At 45.5% G+C, this 19,708-nt stretch overlaps 1 protein-coding gene across 4 annotated transcripts in view; it reads left to right on the top strand.

Annotated features, from left to right (window-relative positions):
• Nucleotides 1–19,708, top strand: part of CD44 (CD44 molecule (Indian blood group)) — an 89,581-nt gene that overhangs the window by 29,879 nt on the left and 39,994 nt on the right. For all 4 annotated transcript variants that reach the window (XM_039233343.1, XM_039233344.1, XM_039233345.1 and 1 more), the window contains exons 2-5: nt 5,757–5,922; nt 9,649–9,782; nt 16,548–16,616; nt 18,770–19,000. In XM_039233343.1, coding sequence (XP_039089274.1) covers nt 5,757–5,922; nt 9,649–9,782; nt 16,548–16,616; nt 18,770–19,000 — 600 coding nt within the window. The remainder of the gene's footprint in view (nt 1–5,756; nt 5,923–9,648; nt 9,783–16,547; nt 16,617–18,769; nt 19,001–19,708) is intronic.

The following is a 19,708-nucleotide window of genomic DNA, read 5'->3' as shown; positions in this document are numbered from 1 at the left end:
ACACATAGATACACATACACACATAGGCTTGCACACAATTTCACAGGTTTATAGATGCCCCCCCCCCAACTCCCCCATCCCCAAGACCAGCTGGTGGATCTGGATGGAAAGGCTCTTATCACTCAGCTCTATCACTAGGGAGCTGTGTGACCACCTCAGTCCCCACTCACCTCTCAGGAAGTGGACATGTGGCTGATAGCAAGCTAGGGAACATTACACAATGCTCTACTCAGCAGATGGTGTGATTTTTCTACCACTTAGGGAGAGACTGGGGCAAACCAAGGAGTTATTCATCTCCAGCCTTGCAATCTCATTTGGCAAGGTTTTAAAATGTGTTGGGGCCGATTTTACTAGCGAGACCTATTTTCCTTGATCTGTAGCTTAGTGGAAAATATAGGTAAGATTAATGGTGTTATGGGTCAGGTAGGATTTATCCAAACAAGAATGGATTGATCCCAGAGCCCTGCATCATTGGCAGCAAAGCACAGTGGTTAGATCCCTGCCTTTCTCATTTGGATGACCAGGGACAAGTTATTGAACCTATTTGTGCCTCAGTTTCCTTATCTCTAAAATGGGTTTAGCAATAGTACCTCCTTCGTAACATTTTTGTGAGAATTCAATTGGCTGATGTATATAAGCGACTAATAGGTATGCAATACCATTGATTCTAAGTAAGTGCCAAACACCGTATCAAACCCTGAAGGGTTGGTATTGTCAACCCATGGAGGAGAAGACAGAGTGTCAGAGAGGGGAAGGAACTAGCCAGCCTTATAACCTGGAGTGAGTGACTATGTCAGGATTTAAAGCCAGCTGTGGGAGGGTCATCAATAAGCTGAACTACCAGCCTGCTTGTGAGTCTGGTGCCAGGGAGTACGTTAGACAAGAAAGGGACTCATACTTATTCCCCTGTGGGTGATGAGCTCTCTGGGTGCCGGACTCCATGACCCCTCTGACCCTCCTATAGTAATGAGCATTCTGGTGGCTTGGGTGGCATTTCTCCCTTCAGAGAGGCTCTTCCCTGAATCTGGAAGTGGCCTTGAATAGTTACTGTTGCCTGTTGGGTCTCTCAGAGGGAGGGACTTGGGACAGTTTATTTATTACACGATACAGGAAATTTACTGGAGACCAGAGGGTTCAACGGAAAACATTCTTGACTTCTTTTCAGTTGGAAACATTTATTTGAGAGATAAAATTGGACATTCAGTATTAGCCTTTTGAGTCATAACAGATCCCTAATCACAGAAGTCTCAATTTTTCAGGAGAGACGCACACACATCTGGGAAGTGCTGCTTCTATGTTTATAGTGTGGTCAATGCCACGGCCACTGACTGGTGCCCTGTCTGGGGATCTGTGACCCACGGCTACCCACACTTCAGCCTTGCTCTTAACCTTGCTTAAACCTTGGAAATACTCTCAGCTATGTACTGGGGAGGCTGAGAGGTCATAAAAAGTTACCTAAATCGGGGGGCGCCTGGGTGGCTTAGTCGGTTCAGCATCCGACTTTCGCTTAGGTCATGATCTCCCGGTTCGTGGGTTCAAGCCCCGTGTCGGGCTCTGTGCTGACTGCCAGCTCAGAGCCTGGAGCCTGTTTCAGTCTGTGTCTCCCTCTCTCTCTGACCCTCCCCTGCTCACGGTGTCTCTTTCTCTCTCCTAGAAACAAATAAAACATAAAAAAAAAATAAAAAAAAAACAAAAAACGTTACCTAAATCGGGGTTGGGAGTAGCAGCCTAGGGGTCAAGTCCGTGGATGCGTGGTATCAGACTAGCTGGATTTGAATCCCAGCTCCATCATTACTGGCCCTGTGAACCTGGCCATGTTTCCTCCCTTCTCTGTACCTCAGTTTCTATATCTGGAAAGCAGGGCTATTACCTACATCGTAGGTTGTTTTAAGGATAAAATTGAGTTAGCGCTTGTGAAGTGTTTAGAGGAGCGTCTGGCATATATTTGAGTGCACAATGCATATTTGCTACTGTTGTTGCTGTTGGTATTATCAGTATCCTTTGGAGTCATAATTTGGGTTTGCATAAGTGTTAAGGAAGCCTGTTGGAAAGTCTTCATAAATTATTAAAGGATACACAGCCCTGACAGCTTAGTTCCTTTTAAGGTCAGAGGGACCCAGAGGGGAAGGACTGTAAGCCCTCACAGGGAGAGTTGCCTTGCTGTGAAGTTTCGGGCACCATCCCTCGGCAGCTAAAATCCATCAGCATTAGCAGCAGGACCTCGTCTGTTAGATGAAGGTAAATGGAAGCCGAGGAACCTCCAGTCTGCACAGGATTTCTTCATGCTCGTGGCGGCCCTTTGCCGATCCTTGCTGTGTGGCAGGCCTGTGGATGCCTCCTAGTCGAGGATGGCTGAAGGCTGAGTTTACCTGTTTCCCCCTGTCGTGGCTGGAAGGACAGGCGCACGCAACCACGTGCACTTCCTGCACTCAGCCGTGTAGACAGGCTCCCACTGTGTATGCGCGTATTGTCTGGCCGGTCAGGCCGGCCGCTGCATATGGAACTCAAGGCATTTTATTCAAAAGTCTCAGTTCCTTTTGCATTTGCATGTTCTGGATGCCAGGTGGCAAACTAGAATTAATTTTAATACGACAGAAACTGCCATTCAGCTCCAAACCATCATCCGTGGTGGCTTATTTTTAACCTGGGGGTGACAGCGGCCACCTGGCTATGCGCTGCCGGGCAGTCGCCTCTCCTGGCATCTGCGGAGGCCTCCCCCGGCAGCCTTACCTCCTAGGAGTTGGTTGGGAGGCTGTGTTTTACTTTTGTAGACTAGCCAGGGAGAGCTGCCGGAAGGGCCGACACCCCGGTTTCCCCGGTGTGCAGATGGGCTGACAAAGGCCAAAGCTGAAAATGTCAGTGAGAACAAACAATATTTCAAAAGGGCCTCGTGCATTTCCCTCCTCTGTGTTCCTGCCTCATCAGCCAAGTGTGCGTGGCTCCAGAAGGACAATTAACCACACGAAAACACAACTCTCCATTCCAGTTAGTTCTGATGCTTTTAAAAAGAACCTACGGCCTAATGATACAGAAAGAGAGAGAGAGAGGAGCGATTGATATCGGCTGATGTCTTTTCTTTCTTTTTTTTTTTTTTAATTTATTTCTAGGAGAGAGAGAGAGACAGCGTGAACAGAGGAGGGTTAGAGAGAGAGGGAGACACAGACTCTGAAATAGGCTCCAGGCTCTGAGCTGGCAGTCAGCACAGAGCCCGACACGGGGCTCGAACCCACGAACCGTGAGATCATGACCTAAGCGAAAGTCGGACGCTTAACCGACTAAGCCATCCAGGTGCCCCTGCTGATGTCTTTTCAAAGCTTCATTTCTTGTTTCTTCTTTTAGTATTTTCAGGGTCCGGAAAGTCATACGGAAATGTTATGGTTCTCTCTCTCATCATCTCATTTTGCGATCTCCAGACACCGTTGGTGGGTGGTTGGTGCCTGCTTCCTGCTTAGAAAGGAGAAAGCGCTTGCTGTCCATCCAGCGCAGTAATGCTAACCCTATCTTAGTCCTCATGTACTAATCGTGTAGGGGTGCCTCTCCCCCGTAGAGCCCAGGCTTGCTCCAGGGATACGAAGGAATCCCAGGGCACGCAGCGAAGTGTTTGGAGGGGGGTTGGGTGTGACCCAGACCTGAGATAGGATCCCAGCTCTGCCTCATAATAGCTGGGCAACTTCAGGAAGTTGTTTCTGTTTCCTGAGCTTCAGTTTCTTCGCCTATAAGCACTACAGACATACATATGGTTCACCTGTCAGGGTCCGTGGAAGATGATGTGACACGGAACCCCAAAGGTGCTGGGGGCCCGGGGACACTGCAGGAACAGGCCTCCCCCTCCCCCTCCCCTGGCTACCGGCTCAGAACCATAGACCAAAGCAGCTGAGATTCAGGAAGTCAACCACAGGCTCTAGACAGAAATGTTCGCTTCCTGGGGTAGCTCACTTCTCTGAGACTCAACTTTCTCATTAATAAACACACGGCATCTTCTGACCACCTCTGGAGCAGGCCAAGTGAGAGGTGGGGTCTGAGTTAAAGTCAGTTTTGTCTGAAGCCAGACCGGGCTCCTGACTAGTGATGTGGTGCCTGGCCTGGCATGTGGGCCACCATGCGGTAGGCGCCGAGGAAGGTAAGCTTCCTAAGGTAAGCTTCCTTAGGAAAGGACTGCCCTTGAGGCTCGAGGAAGAATGCTTCACCGGGACAGTTTCAATGACTTAACCTTTCTGGGTTGGAGTTTATCGGGGATAATACAGTCCTCGAGAAATAATGGGTTTTCTATGAAGGGGTCGGAAGCCTTTTGAGATGGTTACACAGGATCAGGTAGAGTCAGATAATTTTTTAGCTCCTTATTGAGAGTTTAGGTTAATGTCTGCAAAATCCACAAAAGCTCACAGGTTCAATAATTCCTTAACCGGTTGATAGCCGTTGGGCTTCATTTTGAATGTCACGGACTCTTGGGAGGCAGCAACTGATCTTGGCTCTATCTGTCAACATGTTGAGTGTGTTTCTTAGGAAGTTTCAATGAGTCATTTATTCATTCAGTAAATATTGGTTGAACATCTACTCTCTGTCACACTGTTGTGAGAATTAAAGAAACACTATAAACAGAGAAAATGTTTTGCTTTTGGGGGGGCTTCCATCACAGGAAGGGTGGATGGATAAGAATAAATACACAAATAAATAAACAAGTTGCCGTGGAGGCACAAGGGCAGGGTGAGTGAGGGAGACACCGTGGGTCGGATAACAGTGTTCAGGGAAGTGAGGGTGACGTGGAGCCAAAACACAGAAGGCCATGATCTAAGGACAGAACATTTCAGACAGAGGGATGGCAGATAAAAGTATTCTAAGGTGGCAAAGAGCTCAGAATGTCCAAAGGAGCTGAAGGCAAGCTTCATGGCTGGAGCAGAGTGAGCTACACAAGGTTAGAGAGGGAGACAGGAGCCAGCTCATGTAGGTCTTATCAGCCATGATAAGGACATTTATTCTGGGTACAGCAAGAGGCCACTAGAGGTTGTAAATTATGGGAGCAATACCACATGGTCGTGGGAAAATGCTCATAGTATAGGATTAAGTGGGAAAAAAGGCCACCAAATCAAAAACTGTGTATTTAGTACCATGTTCACTATGTAAGTACATAAGTATATACACAAGCATATGCGCGCACGTGCGCACACACACACACACTCAGAAAACTGAAAGAAGATACAGCAACATATTTAAACTGTTGGCAGTAATTTTCTTAGTGGTGGCCTTGCTTTTCCTTCATTACTTCCCTGAATTTTGTCGATTTTCTACAAGTTATATTACTTTCATAATCAGAAAGAAATCCTATGCTTTTTAAAAATTTGGTGGTAAAGCAATTGATGGAGAGAAAGTCAGAGTGACCCTGCTTTACTGTATCTGATCTCAGCGTTGAGCTGAACATGTGGGGCTTTGGAACGCTGTGTGAATGTGGAAGGCTCTGGCCAGCAGAGAGGTTTTATAAATGTCTTTTTTTAAGTTTATTTATTTATTTTAAAAGAGAGGGAGAGAGAGAGAGAATCCCAAGCAGGTTCTGTACCGTCAGCACAGAGCCTTAAGTGGGACTCAAACTCATGAACCGTGAGATCATGACCTGAGCCAAAACCGAGAGTTGGATGCCTTACCGACTGAGCCACCCAGGCACCCCCTAAATGAGTCTTTTTAATGAATCTACCCTAAAACAAACTTCTTACCCTTCCCAGGAATGTATGCAGAAGCATCTAACATTTCTGTCTTATCCACAGATTTGAACATAACCTGCCGATACGCAGGTGTGTTCCACGTGGAGAAAAACGGCCGCTACAGCATCTCGAAGACGGAGGCTGCTGACCTCTGCAAGGCTTTTAACAGTACCCTGCCCACCATGACCCAGATGGAGAAAGCCCTGAGCGTCGGGTTTGAGACCTGCAGGTGAGAGGCAAGGGGGGGGGTGGGGCTTAGAACCGGGAGGCTCCTCCCTGACGGATGATGGATGGACGGTTGCCAGAAGGGTGGGCCCCACCTATTAATTTGGCCACGTCAACCTGAAACCTGTAAGGCAACTGGAGTTTAAAGCTGGCTAAAGACACCTTTGTGACTCATGGTGGGGTTGCCCAAAGGGGGCCATTAAGGGTCAACGGTTGGAATCCTCTTGCCAAAAGTGCTTCCACAGCGCTCTCCCCACTTTGAAGAAGCGTGCAATATCATTGTCGGGACCACAAGAAAACGTAAACCAAATAACAGTGTTTAAAATAAATACGTGCCTGGTGGAGTCTTGGCTCTGCAGACTTGGCTCAAAGCAAGGTTTTTCAAATAACTCCCTCTCTCAGTCTCTCTTCTGTCTTTTTCTCCCTCTCTCTCTCTGTCTCTCGTTTGTTTGTTTCTCTTCTGTGTTGCTCTGGTTTGAGACCGTAAATAATTGAGCATGACGATTATTAAGATTCGTTATTACACACGAGTGGGAAGTGGTCAGAGGGACCCAGAAGGCCTCTTGAGGGACCTCGTACAGGACATCACGGTGCTCCGTGACCCTTCTGCTGCAGGACGGTCACAGCAGGCAGTGGCCTCCTGGTTTTGAGTTTTCAATGGCCCTGTGGTGAGTGGGGCACATTAAGAGCCGGCAGTGGTGACAGCCACGGTGAAGTGGTTTGTTTTGTTTTCACTAGAAGAGCTCTGGGTAGCGTGGACAACTGCTCTGAAGTCACCACCCAGCCGGCAGCCTCCCCCTGTTTTCACAATGTGTGTCATTAGGTAACACGCTTCCTCTTTCTCATCATACACGCACACATACAAACACAATCTGCTTTACAAAAGTCAAGCAGCAGAAGTCTTTACCCAAGCCATGAGATGTGAGTTACATACGCCCATCCACGTCTTTGGCTACAGCGTGACGCACCCACATTTGGAGGTAGCAGAGACTCTTCTGTTGAAAAGGAAAATCTTTACTCCAAAACTGCACTGATAAGGTAGCCACTCACCACACGTGGCAGGTTACCCTTAACGACCATTAAATAAAATTAAACGTTGGTTCCTCGGCGGCACGGTCGACATTCGACATTCGAGTGCGCGGCTAGCTACAGATGATTAGTACCTGCTGTACTGGACAGCACAGATTATAGCACTTTTCCATTGTCGCAGAAAGTTCTACGGAGCAGTACAGCTCTGAAAGAAAGGGCAGATGTGCACAGTCGTCTGTGTGTGTTCAGAGCGAGGTCTGGGAGAAGAGGGAAGGAGCGGAGCAAGGGAGAAACTTTGCTATCTCCCAAACCCCAGCTGCAGGCCACAGTGCAGAAAGGCCAATTAGCAGATCCATTTATTCTGTTCCCAAGGCTAATTGTTTAAACACAGCCCTGACTAGGCCAGTAGCCTAAAAAGAGTAGACTTACTAAGCTGACTTTTGATTGTGAAATACAGGCAAGACATACTTAGGAGACACAGAACTGTTCCCATCTGCTGAAAACTAGAGAAGTTCTTCCGGCCCCCACTAGCTATCTAGTGCACTTGGAGGTTGGGCGCCCTGCTGCTCACTCGCCCACATCCCCTCAATCCTCAGACCACACCCTGGGTCGATCCTATTACTCCGCTTTCTGGATGAAGCCACTGGGGCTTGGAGAAGTGGGACAGCTCTCCCCAGGGCCACGTTGTACACGGGGAGGAGTCCAGACCCCAGTGGTGCTGCTTCGCCTGAGCCCAGGGCCAGAATTTAACGACCCTCCCCAAGGGCGGACTGCAAGGGGGCGGAAGCAATGTGCATGGATTTGTTGAGCATTTCTTTCCTCCCTGTGAATGGCAACCTGCTGGGCCAGTATACACACATTTAAATGTTAAGGGTGGGACACATAGAGGTGGCAGTGGGGGCGTGATGTGGCAAGGACTCAGGAATAACTTACAGAGGGAATGCAGATTCTAGAATGTCGGTATTCCACAGATCTCCCAAATGTGATGGGGGTGGGGTGGGGAGTAGGCTCACCAGGGATATTGTTAATTTAGAAGGAAGGAAGGGAGGGAGGGAGAAAGGGGCACCTGGGTGGCTGAGTCGGTGAAACATCCGACTTCTGGCTCAGGTTGTGATCTCACAGTTCATGAGTTCGAGCCCCGAGTGGGGCTCAGCAATGTTAACACAGAGCCCATTTCAGATCCTCTGTCTCCCTCTCTCTCTGTGCCCCTCCTCTGTGCGCTCTCTCTCTTTCAAAAATAAACATCCAAATCTTTTTTAATTTAAAATGAAAAAGAAAGAAAACCAAAGGGGCCTAAGAAACCTATCCTTCCACCCATAGCAGGTAGTAAGTGTTGCAAAACGTATTTCCATAATTTTGCTCCGAATCAGATACCTGCCACAGGACAGGTGGCGAGTCTCCGAGGCTCCCATAAAACCTTAGCAGCCGCTCTCTTCTGTGTGCCCCACCCTGATTAGTAGCCTTTCCCAGATATATGGAAACCTATTAACATTTAATTGCTCTCTCTCTGCCCACCAAGCTCGGGAGTTTGGAGAAACCAGTCTGTCCTTTCAGATGGGGAATTAGTCATGCGCTACAGTTGCAACATAGACCTAATGAGTTCTGTGTGCTTGCACATTTCAGTTTCGCAGCAGTTTCGTGGGTCTGGGAAGGCGATGGATGCACCATGTGCTGTTGCCTCTGGCAGGAAAGATGAAAAGGATCTACGCTGAGCAGTTTAGCCAGCGTTGCGATTTCCGAAACTTGCTGGATTTAACCTCTTCCTCTTTGCCCTATCCCTGCCTCCACCTCCTTCCCAGCCCCACATCTCGTTTTGAGGCACCTTCTATTCCGGAGAGATCGTGCAGTATTTAGCTTCCACGATGCGGACACAAGAGGCCAGGTGCTGTCTGTCGTATCCAAAGGGGCCTCCGGCTCGGATCTGCTCCCCTGCTCCTGGAAACATCCTGGTGGGGGCAGAGGGGGCTGATGCGCTTCTCTGACTGTGCTGCCTCTGGAAAATTCCTGAGCTAAATGAGGCACCACTATCTACTTACTTGATCACTATTACTCCCATTTTAATGACATTCAATTTACTTCCACTGGCAATGAAATTATGCCCGGGATGCTCGTGAGGCAAAATGTACTGTGTTTCTAGCCTATAAATAAGGCTTTGTGTTTGCAGTAATAGAGTCTGGAGCAAGGGAATCACAGGAAAAGGTGAGGTGGGGAAGGAAGAGGAGGGGCCAGGAAATAAGGCTGTTTGGACATTCCTGGGCTGCAGTGAAGAGCCACCTAGTCCTGTCCTGCGGGAGCTGGTGATATGTATTTCCTGGAAGATGTGAAGGTAATGGAGAGCCAGAGTGGATCTCCCATCATAAAGTGGTCCGTTCTGCCCTCTCCGTGGCTCGGGCTTCCCTCCGCATGTTTGAACGGACTTGACGCTGCTGCCCACGTATTTCATTTGAAACCAGGTTTCTCTTTCATGCGTCTTTCTTTTGTAAGGCTCTGTATAGAGCTTAAATCAAATCAGCTGTGTTGATCCCCTTCCTTCTCCCTTTGCTGCTGTTTTTGGATTTCACGCAACTCAGTTGTTGAAACCTCTGGCATCCCCAGGGGTGAATTGAGGGAAGCAGTGCAGCGTGTGAGATGTCAGTTGATGGCGGTTATGAAGTCCCCATCACAGCCTTGCAGGTGGGTGACCTCTTCTTGTCTCTTGCAGGTACGGGTTCATAGAAGGACACGTGGTGATCCCCCGGATCCACCCCAACTCCATCTGTGCCGCGAACAACACGGGGGTGTACATCCTCACATCCAACACCTCGCAGTATGACACGTACTGCTTTAATGCTTCAGGTTGGTCCCGAGTGGATTGTCGTTGCGTTTGAGGTTGCTTGGGGGCACGCGGGCCTTTGGCAGCGTGGCTGACAATAATTCAAGGTTGGCTAAAGTGGAGGTTCGTGTAGCTTCCGTTCACGTAGCAGATGCTCACTGCATATCTGCAGAGACAAGATTCCCATCTCCAGGGTGCTTACTCTCTAGACAGGGAGGCGACATGAAACAGAGGAACGTAAAATACCTTAGGTGATGGGAGAGAGTGATGAGAGCTGTAAAAAAGAAAGCAGAGCAGGGGGCTTCAGAGTGCTAGGGAAGCTTTTCTCTGAGAAGGTGGCCAGGGAAGGTGCCTGTGAGCAGGTACACTTGGGAGAGCCCCAGCTAAAGTCAGGGAGGAAAGCCAGAGGCAGAGGGGACAGCCAGTGCAAAGCCAGGTGTGTGTGTGGGGCATTGACCACGGGGGCCAGAGTAGATAAAGCCCTGCTATCTATCAGAAGTGAGAATGTGAAGGAATGAAGCCAGAGAGGTAGGCAGGGGCCATTTCACATAGGGCCTTGTAGGCCATGATAGAGAATGTGGATTTTACCCTCAGTGTCATGGGAAGTCATTGCAGGGCTTTGAATAAAGAAGTGACTTGAATCTAATGATAGCATTGGTGTATAAGCCAAATGGCTTAGCTTAGAGGTATTTATTATATGTCGGGGCTGGAGAGAAAGCTGGGAAGATATGCTGTAACCCTTTGACCTTCTTGAGTTTCCTTGCCCAACAACTGAGAGCCTGACAACTGGAGAATAAGAACGCCAAGCTACGGTGTGCATGCTGGCTGCTGGCCAGGCCCCTCTCCCTGTCTAAGGGACCTGCTTCCAGCCACTGGCCTAGAAACTCATGCTCATAAGTCTCATTCCGGCTCCAGCAAAATTCAAGAATTTTTCAAGATACATGCATCATGTATCTTCAGCGTCTATCAAGAAGGGTCAAAAACGTAAATGTCAAATTTTGAATGCCAGCAATGAAACAATTGATTACTTACTTCTCAGCCTGGGCCTTCTGTCCCTTAGGAAGGTTTTAGATTGTGTGAAGGGAAGATGGAACCACAAGATAAACTTGACACATCTCCCTGGCATATCAGTTTTCCTTAAAGATGGGAAGGAGGATGTTAAATTAGCTGGATAGCAGTTAAAGACAGTATCTGTATGAGACTACCACAGATTATTATACAGTGACTTAAGGCATTGTTTGCATAAGACAAACACAGATGTCATATATGGTAGTAGAATATCAAATCTTCATGGAGTTTTAAGTGCAAGGGGAAGCATCAGAGTATTTGTGAGGTTACTCAGTAGCTTTCACTCTCCGGCCACCCACTGTGGCCATGACCAGTGGGGATCGGAGTGGGAAATCAAAGGAGAAGTCTAGAGCTTAGGAGAAAGACAAAGCTTCAGGGTTGAATAGTTGAAATAGAATGTGTGAAGCCAATAAATTATGTCAAATACATGCAGGTCCCTAAGCCTGTGGGAGGGACATTCAAAACACGAAAAAGAAAACTGCAGTGTTTGCTCTTCCCTGGTATATGAGCAAAGAGTGCAAATGAAGTTTAACCAAAAAGAAGAGAGTCCAAATGAGGCTAAACAGTACATGGCCCGTACCCCGTTCCCACACTCATGGCCACAATGTCCGTCTAATGACACGATGGTGAGAAAAACCACATGCAAATAAAGGAGAAATGGACACAAAGCAACATGTGGTCTAGCTAGCTCATTTTATTGCCGGAGGTCAGAGAAGGGCTTTGGGAAGACGTTGTGCTTTAGACACATGGGACTGCATACACCAGAGTCCCTGTCCTGCTTGTTTCTTCTCCCACTGAGTCTTGTCAAGTGAATGCATGCAATAAATTATGTTGTTGCATATCCACATTGTCTCACCTGTTTAACAAGTTAGTATCACTTGCTGGAAAGAACCTTACCTCAAAAAGCTAAAAGCTCACACCATTTTATTGCCTGGAATCGCAGCCATCTAGACAAGTTACTGCGGAGACTTCTCTCCCTGCCCTTATTTTTGCCCGTAAGGATGGGCCTATCCCCAGAGAAGGGAGTGAACAGTACTGATCAACTTTCTTTTCCTTTGAGGGGGAGGCGTGAGTCCAGCGGAAAAGTTGGAGAGGTTCGGGGCTGTGTTCATACCTAAATGGCTGGAGCAAAGTAGTAAAGTTTAAGGTTAAGATTTCCTTTTCTCTTATCCATATTTACTTAATGTAGATAGGTCGCTTTTATAAGTTTTTTTCTTTAAGTTTTTTGGTTTGTTTTTAAATGTTTATTTATTTATTTAGAGAGAGAGAGAGAGGGCACTAGTCGGGGAGGGGCAGAGAGAGAGGGAGACAGAGAATCTTGGCACAGAGCCCAACACGGGGCTCGATCCCACAAACCTCGAGACCATGACTGAGCTGAAATCAAGGGTGGGATGCTTAGCTGACTGAGCCACCCAGGTGCCCCAGTTTTCCTTTAAATTAAAAAAAAAAGATTATTTATTGATCAACTATATGTACTCCATATCTTGCTCGGCAAGTTGGGTAAGAAAGAACCAGCGGCCATATTTCTTGTTTGGGAGGTAATTTCATTGAAGCTATGAAAAACAACAACAACAAAATTTGAAAAGTTAGAGAAGATTGTTTATCTCAGGATAACCAAATGTCTTGGTTTAGACTCAAATGATAGAGGTGGTAGGGGAATCATGGGTCTTGATAACCTTCTCTTCCGAGAATCTCATCGGAAAGACCCTTGAATCCAACTTAGCCTGAGAGTTGCCAGCAGGTGGTCAAGACCCAATGATGAGATCGCCCACAAGACCTTTTTGGTCTACAGGGACCAAAGCCAGCTCAATCTTAGCAGACCACTTCCGTGTGCTTACGGTTTCAGCAGTATTTTTGTAAAACATGGCCTGTGGGTTACAAATGAGAATAAGGCAGACCTTGGAAAGCCTCCATGATTTTTATTTTTATTGCCTCCTCTCTCAGGAAGGCCCAGCACAAGCCTGGTGGCCTCTGTGTTAACAGCCCAGAGAACTGGGTTGAATCAGTTCAGTTTTCAAGTTTGCCTCCAGTAAAACACCCCATTCTCTTTTGAAGGGGGGATTTAGGAGAAGATTCTACATTTGTTTGTCTCTTCACTCACTCATCCATTCAACAAATATTTATTGGATACCTAGAATGTATCAGGCATTGAGGAAGATGTCTTTCTACCTGACACCGAGTCATTGGCTAGACGGAATAATTGACAGTTCTTTGGGCTGTTTAGCTGTAATGGAGGCCAAGTTCAAGGTGCAGCCTGCCAGAAAGCCCACCCCAGAGTCTTTCTAACGACTCCTGGGGTTCAGGAGAAGCTCAGTAGGCCTGATTCTCCCTCCCAGCAGTGCAGTGCTCATTAAGTAGAATAGAGACCTGTCAGTGAACCCCTGGAGTCCGACATGGGAGCGTGAAGGGATTAATTGCACATTTGGGTCACCATTCATCCTAGTGTGTTCGGCAGATCTGATGTCCTTTATAAAAGTTAAGGTGAACTAGAGCATGAAGAGGCTCCTTTGGAACAAATGCACTAATGATTTACAAAACTGTCCTGATGTTTTTTACATTGTGCCCCATTCTACACCAACCTAACTCCTGGGACTTCCCTCCCAGGGCACGGCTGTTGCCTGCAGTTGTGTTTGAATTTGGAGAACGTTGTTTGATCCCTGTCATTAAGAGGTCATCCTCCAAAACCTGTTTCTGGATTTGTGCAACGTGACAGTATCAGAAGCATCCCTGGGGCACCTGGGTGGCTCAGTCAGTGGAGTGAGTGCTTGACTCTCGATTTCGGCTGGGGTCAGGGTCCCAGAGTCATGGGATTGAGCCCCATATCAGGCTCCATGCTGAATGTGGAGCCTGTTTAAGATTCTCTCTCTTTCCATCTCTCTTTCTGCCCCTCCTCCAGTTGAGTGCTTCCTCCCTCTTCCCCCCAGTAAAAAAATTTTTTTTAAATTGAAAATTTAAAAAAAGAAACATTTCACAGGTCAGGCCGGTTTCTGGTGGCGTTATCACAACACACAGGATAGAGACTTCAAGATCTCCCAGGTTGGCTATTTGTCTTGATTTTCAAATGAGGAAATCATTGGGAAAATTATTTGAAAGCTATAAAAATCTGAAGAAATATTGTTATTGTTCCCCATGACCTTGTGAATTCCTCAAAAGCAGGGACAGGAACATTTTCATCTTTTTTGCTCTATTTTTTTTTTATCTGTCACATGAGTAATGCTTAAAATGAATAAATCAACTGACATTTCTAAAACTTTTAAAAAAGTATTTCTTATAGCATTGCCACTCAGGGTTTATCTAAACATTTCTTGACCTGTGTATAATGGCAGTGCATTTGGAAGGTTAACATCTTAAGTATGTTTCCTGGAAGAATGGACCTGTGGGGAATTATAATGGTATTTCTCCTGTCATTGATTAAACAAATATTTATCAAGTCCCTTTCTGACTCCATCACACATAAATGTTCTGCCCAAGACAGATAAGGTCACCACTCATCTTGTAGCACTTACATATGTCTATGGAGCAGGGGTTAGGTTTGGGACATGTGCTATGAACAACCATGAGATCAAATGAACAAGATAATTTGAGAGAGCAGTGATCCAGAAGAAAAGCTGCGAGCAAACACGTGATGGCAGTGTTATGTAGGGGACTGGTAAGGGGCTGGCTGAGATTGGATGGTGAGGGACAGCCTTACTGAGAAGGTGATTCTCTGAGACCCTCTTCTGAGAAATCTTTTAATTAGGCTTTACAAGAATGGCTTTTCCTAAAACCTGTTTTTTTTCCAGTTGAACATATAAAGCTGCTGGTTAGTTTCACTATAAGGTCAAAGAAATAGGTAGGTAAAGGGCATCCCCTTACCAATGTTATGTTATGAGTACCCATTAATTTATGGCAGAACACTTAAAATACTTATGATCACAGCCTTGCTAGTAATAGCAGTCTTCCTACCTCTGTCCATCCATCCATCCATCCATCCATCCATCCATCCATCCATCCCTTTCTTCCTTCTTCTTTTCTAAGAAGCAACTCTAGGGAGAAACCAACCTAACAAATAAGCTGCCATTTTGGGCACAGGTCACACACACACTCATACACGCGGTATAAAAGCTATAATTCACAAATGGATCCAAACTTCCTGCAACAGCAAAGCTAGTTTGAGGCTATCTGAGTTTTTGGAGCTCTATACCAAGTCTAGTTACCAAATAGAGCATTTGGGCATAAATGGAACAGCTGGTGAAGGCATTCTTCGATCTTCTATTTTAGGGCTCAGGTATGCAGGGTGGAATTTCCAGGGCGTTTTCAGAAGGTTTTACGAAGTGTTCTCAGACAGCTACTTAGTAATGTCTCTGGGTGGTTAGGAGAATCCCAACTACAGTCAGAAATCTTTATTCCTGAAGAAGAGGGGAAAATAGAAGACAGACGGAGGACAAAGGAAAAGAAACCAGGGTGCCCATGGTGGGGTATGCCAGCACAGTGGTCTCAGGAATTAGTCTGGGCACCTAGACCAATGGTGGACAACCTACCTCATTAACCATATGTTGGAAGAAGTCTAGACAGAGTAGGCTTAGGAGTCAGCTAAATTAATCAACATACCAGTGCATCAAAAAGGAATATTTCTATCAAGTAAATTCTTGGTGCGTATTTCAATCTACATAATCTCATGTGGTTCATGTTGACAAACATTTGATTATATTGGTCTGTCATGTGTTTCCTTCATTTCTATAGAGTACTGGGATTGCACATCATTTTTTCATTATAGTTCACGCACTTCTTTATTAAAAAATGTTTTTACAATCCTCCCACATTCCTTTTATTTATTTTTTTATTTACTTTATTTTGAGAGAGAGTGCATGTGTGGGAGGGGCAGAGAGAGAGGATCCTAAGCAGGCTCCATGTGTCAGCACGGAGCCTGACATGGGGCTCCACCTCACAAACTGTGAGATCATGACCTGGGCTGAGATCAATGCTGAACCAACTGAGCCAGCCCGGTAACCCCCCACATTACATCTGTAATAGCAAACTTAAAAAGTAATTTCTAATGTATGCCTCATATTATTAGAGATATTATTTACCATAATATCCCCAGCCTTCCACAACACCTGGTAGAGAACATATATATGTATTTGTTTAATGAATGAATCTATTAGGGTGGAAAGAGGAACAAGTAAGCTTCCAAAAGTGTATGAAGGTAAGTAAAAATGGAAAATGCATCACAAAGTTCAGGGAAGTTCCTAGGAGGCTTCATCAAGTTTCAGAAAAAGAAAATTACTTGTTTCTCTTATATGTGGAATCTAAAAACCAAATGAACACACAAACAGAAACAGAATCATAAATACAGAAAACAAATTGATGGCTGCCTGAGGGGAGAAGGGTGGAGGGATGGGTGAAATAGGTGAAGGGGAATTAAGAGGTACCAACTTCCAGTTACAAAATAAGTAAGTCATGGAGGTGGAAGGTATGGCATAGGGAATAGTCACTAATATTGTAGTAACCTTGTAAGATGACAGATGTCGTGATGACCACTGAGTAATGTGTAGACTTTTTGAATCCCTATGTTGTACACCTAAAACTAATGTAACATTGTATGTCAACTGTATTTCAATAATAAAAAAAAGAAAATTATTTGGGATAATTTTTAATAAAACCCCATCTGAACTAATAAAAATCAGTTTCGCTCATAGTTTTTAGTGTTCTCATGCCTTTTTTTCCTTGGTACCCCACAGCTCCACCTGGAGAAGATTGTACATCGGTCACACACCTGCCCAATGCCTTTGAAGGACCAATTACCATAAGTACGTATTTCTTGTAACCCTGATTGCATTTCTCCATTCTTGGGAAAGGGATCAGGTGTATTTTCTGTGTTTCACATGCGAGTAGAAGAGTTGTTTCCCTCAGCTAGGGACACTGGCTGTAATTCACTGTCCCTTTCCCTTCTCCTGCAGTGGCTTGAAACTACAGTTTGGTTGACCCCAACACATTGTTCCTCAAACTGCCGTCATTTGAAAACCACTTTCACTCTTTTTGGCCCTTCTAAGTACACGGAACAGTCATTGCCTTGGTATTTTGTGTTTAATTGGTCCATTCTTTTCTACTTAAACTATGTTTATTTAAAAACAAATACCTGCAAATGGAAAACCCGATTCTTGGTCACAAGCAGAAGGTATCCTTAATCATATACTTAAAATGTAGGACAAATTAAGGAGCCTTCTTAAATTCTAGCTGCTGAAGGTTCTGAGTTTAGGCTGTGTTCTCTCTCATAGAAGGAGATTAATAAGTGTTAGGGGGAGAGGGATTCGAGCCCCCTAAATTTTATGTTTAATTGTAGCACTGAAAGATAATTATAAAGGGCATAAACTTCCTAATAGGGATTTCAACACTATTTATACCACATCCACCTAAACTCATCTTGATGATCCCAAGAAATAGACACTATGAAAATAGAAAATCTCAACCAAAATTTTCAAAGAGGTCAACTTATTAACCCTGATCTTCTGGCCTCTGAACCTCGTTTTTTTTTTGAGAAGTGTCACAATGTTGAGGAGGCCTGATTTCTGCCTTCTAAGAGCCAGACCCCTCAGTGTACAAGGGAACAATGGTGGCAGTGGCGGAGGGCCGAGAATCTTCCTGGCCATGCACATCCAGCCCTGTGCTGTTAGATAAAATTGTCTCTGACCCGTGCCTCATGGGAGGAAGGGGAGGCCCACAAGGTGAGATGTGCTGTCTCAGTCAGGCTTGGCCTAGTTCCTTACCACCTGGGTGATCTGATAGGAATGACTTACACTCTCTGGGCCTCAGTTTTCTCATCTGGATAATGGAACAACAGGTGAGATTTGAAAGGAAAATGAAGAAAGGTAATATGTCTAATGCATGCTTGGCCCACAGTCATGTTCAGTAAACATCCCATTTCCTTGGTGCCCACCAATGCCTTTCAAAGTCCAGACTTATCTGAGTTTCATCATATCTTCTGATCAAGTCTTCATCTGCAGAGGTTATTGGGCTATTTGAGACTTTGGAATATTTTTTTTCTTTATGTTTTATCAATAGTTCCACTTGGGCAAGCCAGACAGGTGGACAAAAGGAATATTTAGTCCAATGCAATATAGCAGAAAATAATTTCAGCTAAATGCATACTTGTGCGGTGAGTGGGCCAGACTTGGCAAAGGCAGCAAAATCCTTTGAGGGGGAACAGTGAACGAATTCATCCTTGCTTTTTCTCCTCGTGTCTGTTATCGGCATTTCCTTGTTGAAATCAAAGAGTTTGATCTTTATATGCCTCTGCGCTTCTCAAATTCAAGTTTGAGTGTCACAGAGGATGGGCATGGGCTCTGTCACTCTTTAGGCATGCTGATCCCTTAGCCAGAGTAGGACTTCTCGAAGACTGACAACATTTGCCCCTTAGAAAGAAAGCCTAATTCTTCATGGATTCGCAAATATATATTCCCTGTTGAGACTACTAACCTCTTTGCCCCTACTTCGAATCCTTTCTAGAAATAGATGGAATCAATAGCAGCAAATTTTACGTGTCATTGAGAAGGGGTGATAGGAACCAGCGGGAGAATTATTATTTTTTGAGACTATGCTGAGGACTTTACCCTCAGTGTGTCATAACAGAAGGTAGTACTCTTCCCATTTGACAAATGACAAAACTGAAGCTCAGTACCAGCTTTGTCGAGAGGCACACAAAGCTGAAATACAAATATGGACACTTCCAAACACACCCACTTTCCCCTCCCCATTTCCAGGAGGTGTGGGTGGGCAGGGGAGGGTACCCTTCCTTAGTGCATCACCTACTCCCCCCACCCATCCAGATAGGTAGGTAAGTGTTGGTTTGCCTAATAACAAGGAAAAATAGCTTTGAAAGTCACGGTCTTGTGTGATAATCCAGTCTTCCCTAAACTCAGAAACTGTCTGCATCAAATTCTGAGAGTGCTTCTCTCTCTCCCAGCTATTGTTAACCGTGACGGCACCCGCTATTCCCAGACGGGTGAATACAGAACTAACCCAGAAGACATCTTCCCCAGCAACCCCACTGACGATGACGTGAGCAGCGGCTCATCCAGTGAAAGAAGCACTTCAGGAGGCTACATTTTCCACACCCACCTTCCAACTGCATACCCGACCCAGGACCAAGGCAGTACAGGGGTGTCCAACAATCCAGAGAATACCGCCATTACCAGTAAGGAGAATGAATCACTGTGGCTTTCCGGTGGCAATTTGTTTGCAGAAATGTCTCTGATCTTCCTGAGGGACGGGCCCTCACTTGTGTGTTGATTTTCACCTGTCTCTAGAAGTTGGTGACCTCGTTTGGGGAGGTGGGCTATTATGGCTGTCAGTGCCCTGTATGCATTGACTGCTGCTACTGCCTACAATTTTTTTCCACCTACTCCTCTGTTTTGCTTACCTTGGGAGAAGAAGCGCCATATTGGAAGTGTTTTTAGAAGAATTTTTCTTGTTCTTTTGTCTCAGGGATGTGGTGACAAGCATGATACAGAAGCTAGTTTTACTTTTACATGTTTCTTTCTTGTTCTTACCCACCTTTGGATAAGATTGTTTTCGTAAAGTTGGGATCATAACGTATGCGTACCATTCCATCTGCTTTTTTCCACTGAACTTTACGTTTTTATGTTTTAACTTGATTTATGCTGTTTTATTGATGGTACGATATTCAGTCACACTCATCACCCATGATTTACTAAACAATCCCTCTGTTTTGGGTTTAAGGAAGCATATCTGAAGGAATTATCTGATCAAATTAAATCTGCTTGAAAGTTGTATATCCCAGCCTGTAGGGGAAGGCTGTTCATACTTGCTTGGTTATGTGGGTAATTCATTACTTTAGGACTGCAAGAGTGGAAATATGTAAACATTGCATTTGATTTCTTTG

This window comes from Hyaena hyaena, unplaced genomic scaffold (genome assembly GCF_003009895.1).
Source record: "Hyaena hyaena isolate Hyena2069 unplaced genomic scaffold, ASM300989v1 scaffold_74, whole genome shotgun sequence".
Lineage (NCBI taxonomy): Eukaryota > Metazoa > Chordata > Mammalia > Carnivora > Hyaenidae > Hyaena > Hyaena hyaena.
Note: the sequence above shows the minus strand (reverse complement) of the source record. Positions and strands in the feature narration are given on the sequence as shown.